The sequence below is a fragment of the Neocloeon triangulifer genome, unplaced genomic scaffold (assembly GCF_031216515.1).
Source record: "Neocloeon triangulifer isolate White Clay Creek 2 clone unplaced genomic scaffold, ASM3121651v1 ptg000001l, whole genome shotgun sequence".
NCBI classification, from domain to species: domain Eukaryota; kingdom Metazoa; phylum Arthropoda; class Insecta; order Ephemeroptera; family Baetidae; genus Neocloeon; species Neocloeon triangulifer.
In genome coordinates this window covers 3,495,102-3,512,323 of record NW_026775544.1, presented here as the reverse complement: position 1 = coordinate 3,512,323, position 17,222 = coordinate 3,495,102, and the positions used below count along the sequence as shown (strand labels likewise).

Below are 17,222 nucleotides of genomic sequence, written 5' to 3'. Positions count from 1 at the left end.
ATTTTAAATTAGTTGTCCCTGATTGAAGTATTTAATTTTAATCAATACTTAAAGCTCATAATTTAAAATAAAGTTAGTTTATTACTTCAATTGTTTTAGTTTCTTTTAATTTTAATCGAAAATTGGTCAGATGAATATTGCAAAATATTTTTGTGCCCTTGAGTAACTTGCTAAAATAAAATTCAGATGGTTTCTTTATATTAAGATTTAAATAGATAAAAGCTGTTGTTACAGCGTACACAGTATTGCTCAAACAAAATTAAAATTTACATAAGCACAATTAAATTAAATTTAACCACCGAGTGCTTCATTTTATCATGAACGCCATAATCAGTCCACAGAAAAGAATAAATTTTGAAAATGAATAACATTTTAATGAATTTATTTTTTTCCTAGCTTATATAGATTTTTCAACGATAAATTTCATTTCTAATTTTTTACCCAACGTGATAAAGTGGGCCAGGTCATATTTTCACCTACACATAAACAAGCAAGCTGTGGGTTGCTAGTTCTGCTTGCTGTTTAATTAAACCAGATATCCTTTTATTGTACTACTTGGCGGCGCGCGTTTTATTTTAATTTAACATGCCTGCTTATGGCGAGTTGAAATCGAAAGTGCCGAGACGGCGGCGCGGCTCAGCGTGATGCTTTCTTAATTCATGAATCACACGCCGGCAACCTTGAACTCCATGGAAGAGTTGACGCGCCTTTCTGAGAGATGCGACGGTCGGCGTTAACGTAAACACCGTGTATAATACGCGGAGAGTTCTTGGAAAGACTATGTAACGCTCCATCATCTCTTCAAACCTTATTTATTAACCCAAAAAATTCCACCGAATTTCTCAGGCAAAAATAAAAGCTTTAAAATAATGTCCCTTTACAATTATTTAATTTAGAACTTCTGATTTTAATCATCCTTTCAAGTTGAATACATTTCATAATTATAACTGTTTCAACCTTGTCTTTCGGCAACTCATTTTCACAATTCGGTTTTCCCAGTGAATAATCTTACTCAATATAACGATTTTTTTTTTCTTTCGGCCATAAGTTTTAAAGCTTGCTTGCTATAGTCGGCCAGTGGAACACACAAGTCAAGTAAAAGTGTTGCGTGTCTCGTGAAACCGAAAAAAGGAGTGGACACTGTTATACAACGCATGCACTTTTACTTTTCGCCTGTGTAGATCTCGCGGCGCTGATAGGGTCTTTCCGGGGCTTTAGACAAGACCAGTGCATTTTGCTCATCCCTGCGGTTCACGTCATTAGCACATATAAGCGAGTTGCTAACAACTCGCACTTCTTTCAGCATTTGAGACACTTCCATTATCAGTAAAATTTTCTCTTTAATTAGTTACATAAAAGGTAAATTTTCCTGTTGCGTCAACTCCCATCCGCTCCGAATCGCAGCGCAGATCAAACATTGGGAGAAAGAGAGGTTGCATCACGGTTGGAATTTCCGATTTGAGACGTTTGTGTGTATTTTGCCTGCGAGGCTGAAACTCACTGCGAAACAAATAATTGCAGCTTGTTCTACTTGGATTTAATGTAATTCTTCAATCACTATTTTTTCAAGAGTAAAAGAACGCAGAGATCGTTCCACCCAAAGGGGGCAGGTCCACAAAACCTGACCCTGCAAGTGAGCTACGTGTAGGCACCCGGTATTGGGTCAGTTTGCAAACAACCGATTTAATTATGTAAGAGCCGCCATTCACCAACCCTTGTATGGGACTTGTGTAGGAAGCGCCGGCAAATAGCGCCGCGACGTGTGAGATTTTCTTATGAGAGAGATGCATCTCTTTGACCCAATTGGTGACGGTCGCGGGGATAAACATTGTATAATAATAAAGACGTGCCATGACGTGCTTTGAGGCTTCAATGTCGTTATGTGGGAGAAAATTGTAATATGGGCCGTCCCGAGAATTTGTAAATTTATCGCATATTTTAGGAATAAGCTCCATGACCCTCGATTTATGAACAAAATACCATGAAGTTGTGCCTTAAGAGTATTTAATATTTAAATTTTTTTTTTCCAAAATCATGAAAAATAAAATTTAAAAAAATACTGAGAGACTTGTTAAACAACTCACCTTATCAAAATTAATTGATTGAACATCTATATTTCTTCCTGCAATAGTTATTTTAATTAAAATAAAAATTCCCCTTTAATATGTTCTTTTTAGCTATTTTTGCACAAGAACTTCTCTGAAATGATTCAAGTTTTGCTTTATTTATATTGGTGGTAATTTCTTTACGCATCATATTATGCGTGGCAAACGCTTCTTGCTCAATTAGTGTATGACAAGGCCGCTTTACGAGTCACCCATAGTTGCGATTCGCTCTCCTACAAAACAATAACAAAGAGAGACGCTAGATCGCAATTAGAACCATCCTTGATGTCCTCCCGCAAGAGGCGGTTGACCATTTATTAGCATCCGAGTGGGTAATCCGCGCACAGGATATGCAACCTCGAAAGGTCATTGTTGCACCAAGGTGCAAATCTCAGTGGCGGCCAGAGCGTTATCGCTTCTGCTGGGAAATATTCAAATTCTGAGGCCTCGAGGGTCGCCTGTCTTCTCACAATCGGCCAATTAAACGTAAAATTCATTCAGACGAAAGCCTTGGGTCATCAAGTTAATATATGTGGTTAAAAGTATGAACAAAAGAGAGGAAGAAAGAAAGTGCGTCCAGGGATTTGGTTTGTTGGTGGTTTCAGGACGGCGGATTTTGCGCGTTTTCGGTTTGTTTCCTCTGTGATTAACAAAGTTGTGGTAAAAGAGGAAACGGTGAGATTAGCAGGCGAGATATTTTTTAACGGAAACGTTAGAAATAGGGAGTTGGTCAATTTGAAAGTTTTTTTTGCAAACATAACATTGCAACCAAAAGAACAAGATTGAGCTGATCATTTAAAATATTGTTTTCTTCTTTTAAAATATCATCGATCGCACATTTTAACTAGACTGAAATAAAATAAATTAATATTAAATTAAGAATTAAAATAGCTATTTAAAATAAATACAATAATTATAAATGTAAAGTATGTTTCAGCGGCAAGTTTTGCTAACATGAAACCTTTAATGTTAGTTACAGCCACAAGTTTTAAAATTATTAATTATCACAAATCCATGTGAAATAATAATAAATGATTTGAATGAAAAATCATTTTGCGCAAAACTTAAGCTTTTATAACTTAATAATTTGCATTAAAAATCAAATTAGATGCAAAATTTTTTCATATTTAATTTAAAATAATATTTATTACATAATTTTTCAGTTGCCAATTATATTTTAAACTAGTTTTTCCACTTGACCAAGATGAATTAATTTCATCAGGACACTGTAGGCTATCGATACAATGACTGGTTTAATTATTGAACGCATGCATTGCATACCGACAAAATACAAAGTAATGTCGTTTGTCCGGGAATTAATTCTCATTGCCAGCGTGATGGAATTTTATTGTAAATTATGTTAGAGATTGTAAGCTGTTAGAGAAACTTTATAAGTTCATTCTCCCGAAGATCAAATTTCTACAGGTTGGTAACGAACAATTTTTTTTTAAAATTATAGTTTAAAGAGGCATTAAATTATGTCACCCATTAAACTGCTTCATATATAAAAGTATAATATTTTTGGATATTATTGGCATGATCCAGAAAAAAATTAATGATCCAGGTGAAATTAACAAGTGAGAAGTAAAAAAATAAAAAGATATATATTAAAACATATTAAATTTGGACTAATATTTAAATTCTGCTAAAAATATTAAAGCACAATAGATTTTAATATAAATAACAATTAATGCATGAAATAAAGAGCACAAAACGCAGAATAAACCTGAAATATGCTGCAAAAAATTTAAATACACAATAAATATGCGACAAAAGTATAATAGCGCCGATTTGTAACCTAATTGAACCCGCATCAATCATGCAAAATGGGGAAACATTAGAAGGATTGTTCGCATAATAAGTACAGCGGTAAGTGCCACTTTTTAGGAAGCACTAACATCACCACGCGTATGTAGTCTCGAGTGCGTGCAGTTTTGCAAAACGCCGGACGATCTGAAAGAGACATGGCGCAGGGTGGCCGTGACCCACTTGTGAAAAACGGACTGAGCCGCGTGCTTATGGGAATTCCCTCGGCGGAACAACAATGCAAAGAGTATAATGCACCTTTTAATCCAAACGCGATCATGAGTGAGAGTGTGTGTATTTTTTTTTCAACGGCCGGAGCAAATTGGCTTCGTCTCGGCGATTGCGAGCGAAAGGAAGTTTGACAGAGAGCTGATTAAGTTCGTCATTGTTTCGGCAATATTGAAAATTAAACGGAGGCCCACCCTTGCTCAGGTGTCCTCAGGTGCAGGCCGAGTGCGGCTCCCTCCTCTCGATTCGCGCGCCGGTCCCCACTTGCGACGTCAAAAATCATTATCACACCGTGGCGAGATGCATAAGTCACCGCGTCCTACACAAGGTATAAAAGGCGCGCAACCCTTCCACAGGTTATTCAATCGCTGAAGAACGCTCCAGCACACACCATGACTACCAGAAAACTTGTAAGTCCAACAACATTTCTTAACACAAGCTGCATTTTCTTTGCGACTTTAAATTTTAAAAGATTCTGATTGAATAAATATATTTTTGATTTCCAAATAAGATTTTTTCAAAACGGATATGATTATTTCAGATTCTTGTGGCCGCTTTATGTGCCGTCGTGGCCGTCGCTTTGGCTGCTGAAGAGACCAAGCCCGAGCAGGTCGCCGAACAGAGGACATCTTCTGATGACCTCCAGACCGCCGCTGCTGGCGAAGGACGCAGTGAGTTTAAATTTAATTAAAAATTTAAATTTTCGTTATAACATTTTTAAGAGTAATTTGGTAATTTTTCCAACAATATTTTAAGTAGCTTCAATTAAAAGTGAAATAGAACTTCAAACATTATTATTTACTTCAAATATTCAGGCTTATGGTACTTAAAATTCACATGTTAAAACGGGTTTTGAGCGTGGCAAATAGTCAATGGGTTTCACCTTAAAGGCGAAAATTGATACGACCTTACTTTTTTCAATCTTATGAAACATGAAAGTTACAAAATACTTTTTAACTTTATAAAAGAGAAACTGAATTTAGAATTTTTGAGCACACAATGATTTTTATTCAATAATTATTTGATAGGTAAAATTGAAATCTCTATGAAAATTGTAAGAAATTAAAATGCTTTTAAAACTTTTCAATAAAAATAACTGCCGGTTCTATCGATGGCACCTAGGAATTAAAAAAGAATCTAAAACATGATGAATTACTTTTGCTGCTACGCTTGACCAAAAACTAAATTATTTATTACTTTGCGCTTGCAATATCAATACAATTCAATGAAATTAAATTGATTTTCAAGTTTAAAAGTTTGAAATTTAATTTTATTTATTAAGTCCTCAAAGCAATTATCGACGTGTAAAATTTTAATTCCTTGATTTGCAGGCTTCTTTGGTGGAGGAGGTTATGGCGGTTACGGAGGATACGGCGGTGGATACGGAGGGTATGGTGGATACCCTGGCTACGGCGGCGGCGGCGGCTACTACAGACCCGGCGGTTATGGTGGATATGGAGGTTACGGTGGATACGGCGGCTACCCCGGCGGCTATGGCGGCTATGGAGGTTATGGTGGATACAGGTGAGAAAAAATATCAAAAAAAGAGCATTTATGTATCTTTAGGAAATTATTATTCACGCCCCGTTTGTCTCATTTTGCTCTTCATAAAAATCATCACTTAACTTCATTTGTGTCCCTTTGCTTACTCGCTCGCAGACCTGGATACGGAGGATACTACGACCGCCCGTACTATGGCGGTGGATACTACAGGTAGAATTTCGCTACGCGCCGCTTTTTCATTATTATGTTGGCTTTTTTATAATAATAATGATTAGTTTGGTTGCAACGAAATCTGTAAATCGATTTATATGCCCTTTATCATTTCAAGAATTCTTAACTTGGTGTCAATGGTTCATCACTCCATCAGCTTTTTCGGCAATGTTACAAGTTTTAAAATTCAATTTGGAAAATAATTTGATTAAAATAAATCGTAGAAAGAAAGTAAATTTATATCTGAATATTAATATTTTTGTAAAAATTGTAGTTATATCAGATAAACCGCGAGATCTAAAATAAAAATCAATTTCAAATGGTGTTGACCATTTGAATTTTTATGCCGGCGTTTGTAAATTCTTGAAAAAACTGGTTGTTGCTGAAACCCTGATTGCATCAATGAAAAAATTCTTTTAACTTCTATTAAAATTTATATGATTTTAAAACTCCGGCCGCTTTCTCAAATGAGGGAATAATTTAATTGTTTTTCTTTTCAGTCATTGAAAACTTTTGAGTGAAAACTTGTAATATTGCAGTCAATATTAAACATGAATAATGCTTTTTTTCAGCACAATCAAACAAATGAACACTTAAATACCTCTTCTTTCACTTTGCTTTTGTATACTCATTAGAAATATTTTTATTTATCACAGGCCGTTTGGTTATTATGGCGGATATTACGACCGTCCCTACCCCTATTACGGAGACTATTACAGATTCAGGTAGTTGAGAGAGCCATTTGTGAATATGAAATTCAGGCTGTCATACTCTGATCTGGTTACTTAAAAACTTGATAACTCCACTAGTAACAGTTTTGAACAAATTAAATTTGTACATAATTTAATTCAACTTCTTTGATTATCATTGGTAGTAATCCACTTACTTGTACATTAAATTTTTTTTTATATATTAATATACCTAATTTATTTTAATTATTTTCATTCATCTTTTAGCCTAAAGAGCACGTAGAACAAACTGCAATGTCCTAACAACTTATTAAAATCTTTACATACACAAACAGAAATAACACATAATAACGGAATTTTGTGTGAGCGTGTGGCTTTGCACCAAAATCAAGCTTTTTCGTGAATTAATAGTTCCGTTAAAAATATATACGTTTTCAGTTTACTTGCATAAGTTTTACTAACCCCATCACATGCACTTTTACTTGTAGTTTTCCTACTGAAGCAGCACACTAATTTTGCTCTTATTTAGTGCTTATTTGAAATAGATTTTGAACGAAATTAATTAAGTAAAAATTGTCCTTTTCAACCCCAGGCCTGGCTATGGTGGTGGCTACGGATACAACGGAGGCTACCCCGGCTATGGTGGTTACTACGGCAGGAGCGGCTAAATGAGCCGAACAAGCAAAATCTCATCCTGGCCGGTTCTTTCCTGCCCTATATATTTATGCGCCGACATCGAAAAATACTTACATCATCTACACAAACGTTCAAACAGACTGGAATGTAACATTCATTAATAAATTATGATCGTTTTGCAAAATAATTACACACTTTTTACATTATTTCCTTGCATCACCCGTTGCACACACTCTTTGAAATAAATCTTTTTTCGATAAAACATAATTTTTGAATAAATTTGCGCTTTTTTGGGAAATTTACTTCTTTTATGAGAAATTAAAAGAATATGTCGTTAATCCAAATTTTTAACGGCAGAAAATTTAATACTTATGTGCTAAAAATTTACTTTCCAAGCTTCTGGGCAACTCTTGAGTCCAAAATAAATAAATTAAGTATATTATCAGCAATATGTATATAGTTAAAAACAAAAGGGAACATTTTTGTTTGATTGATTGAGCTTCCCTTTTCCCTATACAGATCAAGTAATTTGCTTAAATAAAAATTTATAATTAATAAAAATGCGTATGGTGTATTTTTGGAAAAGAAATCTAGTGTTTTCATAACTAAATGAATAAAAAATTGAAAAAATTGCAAAGTTATGAAATTTTTAAAAAATCCGGTGCTTGAAAAAAAAATTCGGAAGCTATCAACAGAGTAAATTTCTTATAATTCAATTGTTATATTATTATTATTATTATATTATTAAAATTATTATATATTATGTATTTAATATTTTTATGCGTATAAAAAAGCGGCTATATACCGTAACCAGCATACACAAGTGCCATAATCCAACGTAGCAAGCAGAAAAATGAGTCAGACACACATTCAAAATTAATTTTCGGTTCATTCTTGTGACCATGTGGTTAAAAAGAATTCTCTTTATCCGCAGATTTAGGCCATTTTTGACCTACCTTGAGGTTGTCACGTGACCACATCCCAGTCTGCTGTCAGTCAAGACCCTTTATCCCTCAACCCTGGGCCAATAGGGTCTCAGCAACCCTTCGGAAGGGCGCCCCAGGGTTGGAATGCACTCGCGCTCCAGAATTCTCGATCGGGCACTGGCATGGGCATGTTATTCATGTTATTGTGCTCTAGCTTGGGCAGTTTGGCCGGCAGAGGGCAGCAGCGTCGTTTGCAAGCAAAACTTGACAAAACTCGTCGTCTCTTCACTTGGCGACGTTTTATTTCGGCAAAATCTGCGTTTCGGGAGGCTGGCCTTGGACTCGCGAAGGGTTCGATTCAGGTAGGATGGATCCTGCGTGGCCACGGCGCGCGTTCGGCCGACCCTGAGCCGTGGAGGACGCGAAAACTGCAATATAAAAGGGTGAGTTTTGCTTTCGTCTCGACGACACAGAGGGTCTTTCCTTTTTCAAAACACACGCCAACGCACTCTGACCGAAATTCGCAAATTGACGGGGGTGGTTTCGTGTGGGCGCATCGATTTTGGCTTTTCCGAATTGCATACATACGAGAGCGAGTCATTCCTGTGGCTGCCCCACAGAAAATTCAAAAAGTAAATTGAATCACCACCCTTAATCCTAAGCACTCTCCAGGTCGCAAAACCCCTTTCTGTGGTGCTCACCGTGAACTTTGACATTTCGAACGCGGGTGCATTCAATAACAAAACAATACAAATAATGCAAAGTGAGTATTGATGTGTGCGAATCTTAATGAAATTATTGTACATAAACAAACAAAAATTCTTAAATTCTACCAGGTCAACAAAACACTTTAAAAAATGTAAAACCTTTTTTTTTAATCTAGAGAAGGTAAAAAATTATTAAATATTGAATATTATTTGCTTTTTAATTCGTGATTAGTTTTTTTTTTAAATTTTTATTTGCTATTTAAGTTGAAATTTGCTTGTGTGCCGCAACTCGCACGATCGAGTTGAACGCCGCTCAAACTTGTTTTCGTTGCCAAGGTCACTGCTCAGGTGATGTTCCACACCTTTTTAGTCGACCAATCAAATCGAGCCTGGTACCTTGCGTACTTTTAAGTGAGCTCATTACCGAAATCAAACTTCCTGCTCTTAACCTCTTTTTATTTGACATAAACTGCATTAAATTTAAAAGAAAAAAAACTTACTATATATGAGCTTAAAAAATGTTGTACATAAATTTTAATTTTTAGTTAAAAAATTTAAATTTTTTTATATTATGATTTAGTGGTGGAGCTCTTATAATATCCCACTGATTTATTACAAATAAACATTTATAGAGTAATTAAAATAAATATATTTGGAGTTAATTTTTTAGGTAAACAAGCTCAGTTATAGCGTCAACAATCATGTATTTTCTTTATTTCACTTTCGTAATTTTTTGCTCGGCGTTTGATAAAAAATATCAACGTGATTGTTGTTGACCCCTATCATTATTAATAAATATTAGCGATTATAATAATTCTGATGTCATTTTGACTTTGCTGACAAAGGTTGCCATGCAATTTTCATTTCAATTGTTGTTTCTGCATCCTCTTTATCAGCAAATTTAATTTCTCATCACTCATGATGTGCATAATTTTTTTAATCTTGAGTTTAAAAGAGAGGTGAACTCTGAACCTTGCAGTCTGCTATATAAATGAATCGAATGCGATCTCATTTTTAATTTCGCTACGTGCATTCTGGCAGGCAACTTATTGAGACACAAGGTCAGTGCAGATTTTTACAGATTATTTTAAAATCTTCGGGAAATTTCTTTTTGTAATTTTTAGAATAGTTTGCATTTTTACATCGCTATTTTTTCACCGCAATACTAATTTACTGTAATATATTAAATTTGTACAATGTAAATAATTTGTAACTTATGTGAACCAAAATGAGATTTTTTATATTTAATTTCTTTTAATTTGAGAGTTAAAAATGATAACTATGAAATTTTTTTTAATAATAATTTTTAAAATAAAATTTGATTTTTTTATCAAAATCTGTAAATTTTTCAAAAGAATAAAACATGAACATATTACATTATAAATAAAATAAATTAAAAAATTTACTTTCGAATAACATTTATTCGTAAATTGAATTCTTATGTTTTTTTGCAATGAGAAATTTTTAAATTTACTTTAATTATATGTCAGTTATATGTAAATTTTATTACAAACTCACAATATCTTGTACAAGTTAGTCCACATTATTTAATTGAATAATATTTTATAAATTAAAATGATGAACACTTTCGTGGGTCAATCAGAGCACATGCGATTTACTTGATCTATGTTTGTGCGGAGTTTTGATTAAATAAATTGGTTTTACAATTTATTGCGCTGAAAAATTATTTTACATCTTCTCTCGGTTTTCAAGTTCTCTGTTTTGGTTTATTTGTCGATGACTTTAAATTTTCCCAAATTTGATCAAGGTAGTTTTGTAAAAAAAAAAAAAAAAAAAAAATCTCTGATTGGTGCAATAATTTTTTTCTTATATTTAACATAAAATACTGTACATAAATTCTTTGTAAAAACATCTTCAAAATCTCTTTAATATGTGCATAAAAAAATGGCCCCATGAAACTTTTTAAAGTACAAATAATAAGGAATATTTATGATTATTTCAGATAATTTTGTAAAATTTCTATTTGTTCTAATTGTAGTCAACAAATCTCTTTGATTAGAACCATATTGTATACTAAAAATATTGTAACTCATTGAAATCGTCGAGATTAAAAGTAAAATTGTTATTTGAAATCCGTTTCCTATACTAGGATGTTGTATTAAACGAGCTATTATCGCAATTAGGAATAAGCAATCAAATTAAACACTCGCATTTGCTAAATTTCTTGGCAAATCAAATTCGGTAAAGTCGTAGTTTGTCGTTCTGAAACGAAAACATCCGCTTATTTTGGCCGTGGTCGGACAAGGTGCGTGAGCGACGAGAGTCACGCAAAAGGGCCACCTTGTTCGACCGCCCATCCATCCATCAATCAAGCGAACGACTGAGAAAATAAATTGGCAGCCGCAAACAAAACGGCGCCGCGTGTGCTCAGAAATAAACGCGCAATCCAATTGCGGGTGCTAAACGGCGCACGCTAAAAATAAAACTTGCATAATTCGTTTGCAACAAGGGGTGAGTCGACTTGGGGCGGTTTCGTTGCGTCAAGTGTGACTGACGCCCCACAAGGGCTAAGTGGATTAGCTGCAAGTGGAGCAGCTCCTCCGCGAGTGGACTCAGTCGTTTGCAGGATGGGCACCAAGAAGCAGCAGCAGGGCCGCCAGCACGCGCCCTTTGTCTGCTGCAGGAACTTTGAGGTCCCTGAACGCCAGCAGACCAACCAGGTCCTCAACCAGGTGTGCGAGTGCTACACCCTGCAGCCGTGCAACTTCCGCAAGAACAGCTCGCCCTTCAAAAAGTTGCTCCGCAAGTCCAAGAATTTTGTCAACAGCAGAGGTACAAATAGGACAATTACCTTCCTTTATATTGATAAAAAGAAGAAATTTATTAATATTCCCACGGGAATTTAACAATTTCCACTGCAACTTCGAGTATTGAAAAAATATAAAAATAAACAAACCCTACAAAAACTGATATGGCTGATTATTTTTAAAATCGGTGTTATTTTCCGCTACTTTATAGTTTCATGTCTAATCTACCTTGATTTGGTTAAAGAGCAAGCTTAATTAGACCTTATATAAAACTTGTATTGAAAACTTCAAGTGTATTTGAGTACATAATTATAAACTGTAATAAAAAAATTGTAAATTTAATAAATAACGGAAGCTAATGTAAAAAGAATATCTTCAGTAAGATAAAAATTCTGGAAATTAGTTTGTGGAAATCGGCATAGAAATAAAATTTATCGTACAATTGATTCATTCGAAACATTGCAGAAGAACTATATAATATGTTAAAATCTAATTTTTGTTTTATATTCACATTTGTTGACGATTGCAAATTTTAACCGTCATGTAAATAATGAAAACAGAATTCTTTTTTTTTTTTAAATAATTGTGTTTTTGTACAACGTAGGAGCAGCGCAGGATGTTTGCTTTGCAAAAATATCCAGAGATAAATTTTTTAATGCGTCTATCACGCTTATTAGCGAGTATTGCTGCGCTACTGACGTCAAACGCATAAAAAATTGTGTTTAAAACACAGATTGATCGGCACCATGAATTTATCAACGTGCGACAATATCCCGGCAAGATAAGCCGTCAAAAACCAGAAATAGAATTTTGATTTCCTTCGAATGACGTGCGTGACCGCTCGACAACAAAAGTCAATTGAACTCGCGATCGGTTTGGGATTTAAACAATGTGCGGGAAGGTTGTTTTGTTGTTGGATTGCCCTCTAGTCAAACACTGGCCTTTCAATAATTTTAGTGTTTTGCAGCCCTCTCCAGAGAAAATGTGTTGACGAGTATTCCGAGCGCACTTATCCCTGAGTTCATCATGGGTGGTGCCCTGAGCCACTTCTTCCAGTCGGGCAGCGCGTTGCTCACCACTGGCAACCTCAGGGGCGTCTCTGACACCACAAGGAAACATGTAAGGCTAAACAAGTTGTGAAAAATTCAACATTTAAGTTTTTATTTACTTCATCTAGGTTCGAACGGTTTTTGACGCACTTAGCGCCAACCCTAGAGTGACGGTGCAAAGGCTTGATGGAATTCTCTCACAAATTCCCAAGGTAGTTAAAAATATTTCTGTCTGATAAGGTATTACTCAAGCAGAAAAACTTCCAAAGGTTTGAATTTTTAATTGTTAATAATTAAAAATATAGGCAAATAATGAACCAAATAGATTTTTTTTTTCAAGAAAATAATTTGTCTTTAACGTATGAAATTTTAGAGTGAAAACATTCTGATGGTGCACAACGAGGAGGGATACAACTTGCTGCAGAAATGTGTAGGGATCAACAATATCGAGATGGTGAAGTGGATTTGCTCGAGAAACACCGATGTGAATAGGGGTGGCGGCGTTTGCTCACTCCCTTTGCACATTGCCTGTCTTAGAGGGTGAGTCACATTTTAAACTTCAAACAACCCTGGATTTATTTGTTTTAAAGGCACGAAGAATGTGTTGAACTTTTGCTAAAGTACGGAGCAAAACCAGAAGTTGAGGCTCGAATGTGCTGGCCAGGACCACACCACTTGAACTGTGAGCAGAGAGGCAAGCACTGTAAGTTTAATTTTCAATATATTTTTTTGGGAAGAAAATGATTGATTTTTCAAAAGGTGTTCGAGACGAAACCCAGGGTGACAGATCTCATGATAAACTTCAAAGTGCAATTTATTACGCTATCGACGGAGACCAGGTATACAATTTGCATTACCTTTGAAATGAAACAATAACACAAACTAATACATTCAGGTTGACATCCTCGAGTTGCTCATTCAACAAGGAGAAAACCACTGGTTGTTGCCATGGCAGCAAAAAAGACCCCTTTTGCACATTGCCTGCGAGAAAGGTGCCTGGAATTGTGTCCGCTACCTGGTGGCCGAACGCTCGGATGAGATCAACCAGTGTTACGACGAGTACTTCCCCATTCATCAGGCTGTCCAGCACGATGTGCACTTTGTTGAATTGCTTGTGGCGCACGGGGCCGAAACCACAGTGCAAACACCTACCCAGCAGATGACGGTGGGTAGCACAGTCTTGTTTATCTTACTTGATGTAACTTTTATGGTTTCTCTACAGGCGTTGCATGTTTTGATATTGATAGGGAAGCGCCCCGCAGCTGATACTCTTGTGGCAGTACAGTTACTTTTAGAACATGGGGCTCGAGAGGTGATCAATGCTCCAGATTCACTCGGAAACACTCCTCTTCATGCTCTCATAGTGAGGTAAAAATGAAATCACAAGAAGAAAGATACACACATTATATTCTAATTATTATATTTGCCTCATAATTTTAAGGAGGGACATTATAATTGATCAATATTCCATTTTTTGGGTTAATTAAATATAATTTTTAATCTTTTTCAATTAAATTGTTATATTTTGTAGGGAGAAAATTGATTTTGTTTACCAGAAATCTCTGTTAAAAACAAGCACTTTTTTGGTTACATATCAATCAATACTTTGAACCTGCTTTGAATATTTTAGATATGCACTGGAGGAAATGTTCTGCGGAATCGACCGACAGCCTCAATGGAACAAATGGGACATCATGCATCTGACCAGGTATCTCCTCCAGCACGGGGCTCGTCCAAGCATTAACCAGCCAGGCAACTCGGCCCTTGCCTGCGTGATTCGACACGTCAAGGACTGGGACGTCCGCTACGAACTGCTTGACATGCTTCTGCAGGCTGGTGGCGACCCTGGAATCACGGGTCGGGATGGCTCGGTGCCCCTCATGGTGTGTCTGGTGCCTCTTATCAACAAAGAGCACCTCCGCAGCTTCTCCCACCACATGAAAGTTTGCTACCTAAATTGTGTTCGGCTGCTGCTGATGAACGGCGCCAACCCCAACTGCACCAGCAGATCCAACCTGACACCCATGCATGTGCTTGTTTTCACTGCTGGGGAGAGCATGATGATCAACAGAGAGGGAGAAATGAAGGCACTGCACTTTGATTTTGTGCGAAGGCTGCTCACTTTGCTCCTTCAGCACGGAATGGAACCAAATGTGCGAGTTGGACAGAGACCTCAATATGTCCTGCAGGTAAATTAGTGACTGGAAATTATTTAAGCACAATCTTATTGTTTTATTTCAGACTTTGGTTGAAATGTCTGGAACTGCCAGGAGCCCTACAGATCTTGACTATATTTACGATTTGACTCTGACGCTTATTCAATATGGAGGAAATCCAAATATAGACTTATCTGCAGCAATAGGCAGTGGCGGACAAAACGGGAGTAGTTCCTCTCAAGAGCCACAAATTTGTCACTCTCAGGTGCTTACTAAAATTTAATTTATTATCATTCAAATTTAAGAAATGTGTTGATTTTTTTTATTCATAAATCAATTTAAATTTTTAGGCATCATTGTTCCTCAAAAGAGCATCTAGTCGTGTTTTACACCATTACGTCTTAGCACTGTGTAGACGGGACGAGCTTCTCTTGGACCCCGCTCAAAGATACGCTCGTATACTGAAACTTTTCTACCTGTCGATGGACCACGTACCTCTGTACACCTGTTTACGAGCTTTAATGTCGCAAGCACTTTATTCTCAAGTGAGTCTACTTAGATTGATTCTTTTTTTAATTCTTGCTAATTTTGGCAATTTATTTAGGCCGGACTGATGCCTGTAAGGAGTGGGCTCTGCACACTTATCAAAGAGCTCTACAGTTCGCCACGTTCCCTGAAGCAAATGTGCCGAGTGGTGATTTACAATGCCGTGGGCCAGCGTCCTGGCATGCACGCCAATAAACTGCCTCTTCCTGTGCCTCTCAAAGAATACATTCTCAATTTTGAGCCCTAGTCATTGTTCGTTCAACGTGTCTGCCTCGTGATGGTAAAATTCTGCGATTGTTACAAATACAAGAGATATTTATAATGAATTCTCTTAAATTATGTGATTTACTATTCAGTTTCTGTTCCAAGTGAATTGATGCAGGAATTTTATGTTGGTTGCTATTATAGATTTTTTATAAGTATATTATTATATAGAATTACAACAATTCAAGACAACTCACTGTCTCACTGTTATTTAGATGTTCGAGTTATAGAGTTTGAAAGATTGTTAATTACTATTGCACTTGATGCTCTGATAAATTACCAAGACAAAGTGTTTCTCATCTAGTTTGACCTCTCAAGTCAAATAAATAGTGTGTAACAAATTGCTGTGAATATAAGAGATGGCATCTGTTATCATAACTGTAAGTTATTGTATAATTTGTATAGACCACTATGTACTGAATCAACATACTGAAATGAGATACCTTTGTTGTACTGTGAAATTAAAGTATTGGTACATTGGAGCTAAAGGTTTTTTATTAAATACTTTCTTAACTGCACATTATATACAGAAAAGTTTAATTGTGGCATAAGTTATTAAAAAGACTAGTCAACAATAAATTTATAAAAGTAATATATCCAGTCATGATTTTTTCATGCTTTAAAACTAATCCTCAACCGGAGGCCCAAGATACTGAGCGGAATCACAAGTGTAGCTTTTGGGTGCAGGAATTCTAACCAGTCTCGTTATTACACGTCCTTCCTGCTCCTGATCCTCACAGGTCTGGTAGTAAAAACAATCTCGCTCGTCTCCGTCTTGATCGGGGAAATCCGTGTAAGGCGGGGCCAAAATGTCCAAAAAGGCTGCACAGCTGCCCTCGGCGTGCTTAATCTCATGCAAATTTTGTCTTCGTTCCTCCAAAGTGCAAACGTCGCTACCCACGTCAACAGACAAGGGTTCATGCTTTTCGGCAAACATTAAATATGAGTCCCAGTGGTGCAATTCTAGCGGGGTGTAACTTTGGACTTCCACTCGGCCTTTGATGACCTTGAGGATGCCATGCATATTTGGGTGGTTGTGCAAAGGCAGACTGGCCTGAGGCTTCAGCACGAATATCCCTATGGACACATCAAAGTCTTCATATATACGGATATAAGTAACGCTGGCCTTGCTTGAAGTGCGAACAGAGGTAAGCGACTCCTCTAGACACACATCCAAGGCTGTGATTTTGTTCGCGTAGTTCTTCAATAGCTTCAGGTTTTCTTCGAAAGTTCCTCCCGAGAAACGCTTGCTTCCTCTGGAGAAAGTCTTCATTGCTTGTCGACAAAGAACCTCAATCTTACTGGTCATTTTTGGCAGCGGAAGAAAACCTAGAAATTCAGAATGATCAATATACATATTTTTCGATTTCAACATTGGAAAATTAAATTCTGTGAACTTCACAGATGTTTTGACATAAACATAATCTCTGCCCATGTGGGATGTAAAATACGTAAAAATTTACCTGCAAATTTGAAATTCAATCGAACTACCAGTAATAAAGTTAATTCATATTAATTAATCCCAGTAAATTTCCGTCCTTTGAAAAGTGCAATTAAAAAAATTTCCAAGAAAAGTTAGTGTTAATCCATTATTCGCATGAGCACGCTTGTTTATTTACATGTATATCA

At 36.2% G+C, this 17,222-nt stretch overlaps 4 protein-coding genes across 9 annotated transcripts in view; 2 read left to right on the top strand and 2 right to left on the bottom strand.

The window, feature by feature from the left end:
- LOC132200598 (zinc finger protein Xfin-like) overlaps positions 1-8,798 on the bottom strand; it is an 83,886-nt gene extending 75,088 nt beyond the window's left edge. For both annotated transcript variants that reach the window (XR_009442169.1, XM_059626230.1), the window contains exon 1: positions 8,134-8,798. Coding sequence is in view for 1 of the 2 variants with exons in the window: in XM_059626230.1 (XP_059482213.1) it covers positions 8,134-8,157 (24 nt within the window). In the remaining variant the exon portion in view is untranslated. The remainder of the gene's footprint in view (positions 1-8,133) is intronic.
- On the top strand, positions 4,397-7,364 carry LOC132200638 (uncharacterized). 3 transcript variants are annotated; one of them, XM_059626268.1, is made up of 6 exons: positions 4,397-4,549; positions 4,681-4,810; positions 5,471-5,663; positions 5,799-5,852; positions 6,509-6,577; positions 7,134-7,364. In XM_059626268.1, the coding sequence occupies exons 1-6, from the start codon at positions 4,532-4,534 to the stop codon at positions 7,207-7,209; spliced, it is 540 nt and encodes a 179-aa protein (XP_059482251.1). In that variant the 5' UTR covers positions 4,397-4,531; the 3' UTR covers positions 7,210-7,364. The 3 variants fall into 3 exon arrangements, with proteins under 3 accessions (XP_059482251.1, XP_059482261.1, XP_059482269.1); XM_059626278.1 differs by lacking the exon at positions 5,799-5,852; XM_059626286.1 differs by lacking the exon at positions 6,509-6,577.
- LOC132200581 (ankyrin-2) lies at positions 8,337-16,075 on the top strand. Of its 3 annotated transcripts, none has more exons than XM_059626177.1 (12): positions 8,337-8,546; positions 12,546-12,697; positions 12,756-12,839; positions 13,001-13,167; positions 13,218-13,330; positions 13,387-13,466; positions 13,523-13,792; positions 13,850-13,995; positions 14,258-14,816; positions 14,869-15,048; positions 15,134-15,328; positions 15,388-16,075. In XM_059626177.1, the coding sequence occupies exons 2-12, from the start codon at positions 12,605-12,607 to the stop codon at positions 15,574-15,576; spliced, it is 2,076 nt and encodes a 691-aa protein (XP_059482160.1). In that variant the 5' UTR covers positions 8,337-8,546; positions 12,546-12,604; the 3' UTR covers positions 15,577-16,075. The 3 variants fall into 3 exon arrangements, with proteins under 3 accessions (XP_059482160.1, XP_059482167.1, XP_059482152.1); XM_059626184.1 differs by lacking the exon at positions 8,337-8,546 and adding an exon at positions 9,761-9,871; XM_059626169.1 differs by lacking the exon at positions 8,337-8,546 and adding an exon at positions 11,244-11,603.
- LOC132200631 (2-aminoethanethiol dioxygenase) lies at positions 16,069-17,217 on the bottom strand. The gene is made up of 2 exons (XM_059626253.1): positions 17,057-17,217; positions 16,069-16,922 (listed from the first exon to the last, which is right to left on the bottom strand). Exon 2 carries the CDS (start codon positions 16,900-16,902, stop codon positions 16,219-16,221), a length of 684 nt encoding a protein of 227 aa, XP_059482236.1. The 5' UTR covers positions 16,903-16,922; positions 17,057-17,217; the 3' UTR covers positions 16,069-16,218.
- Between the last annotated feature and the right edge of the window lie 5 nt (positions 17,218-17,222).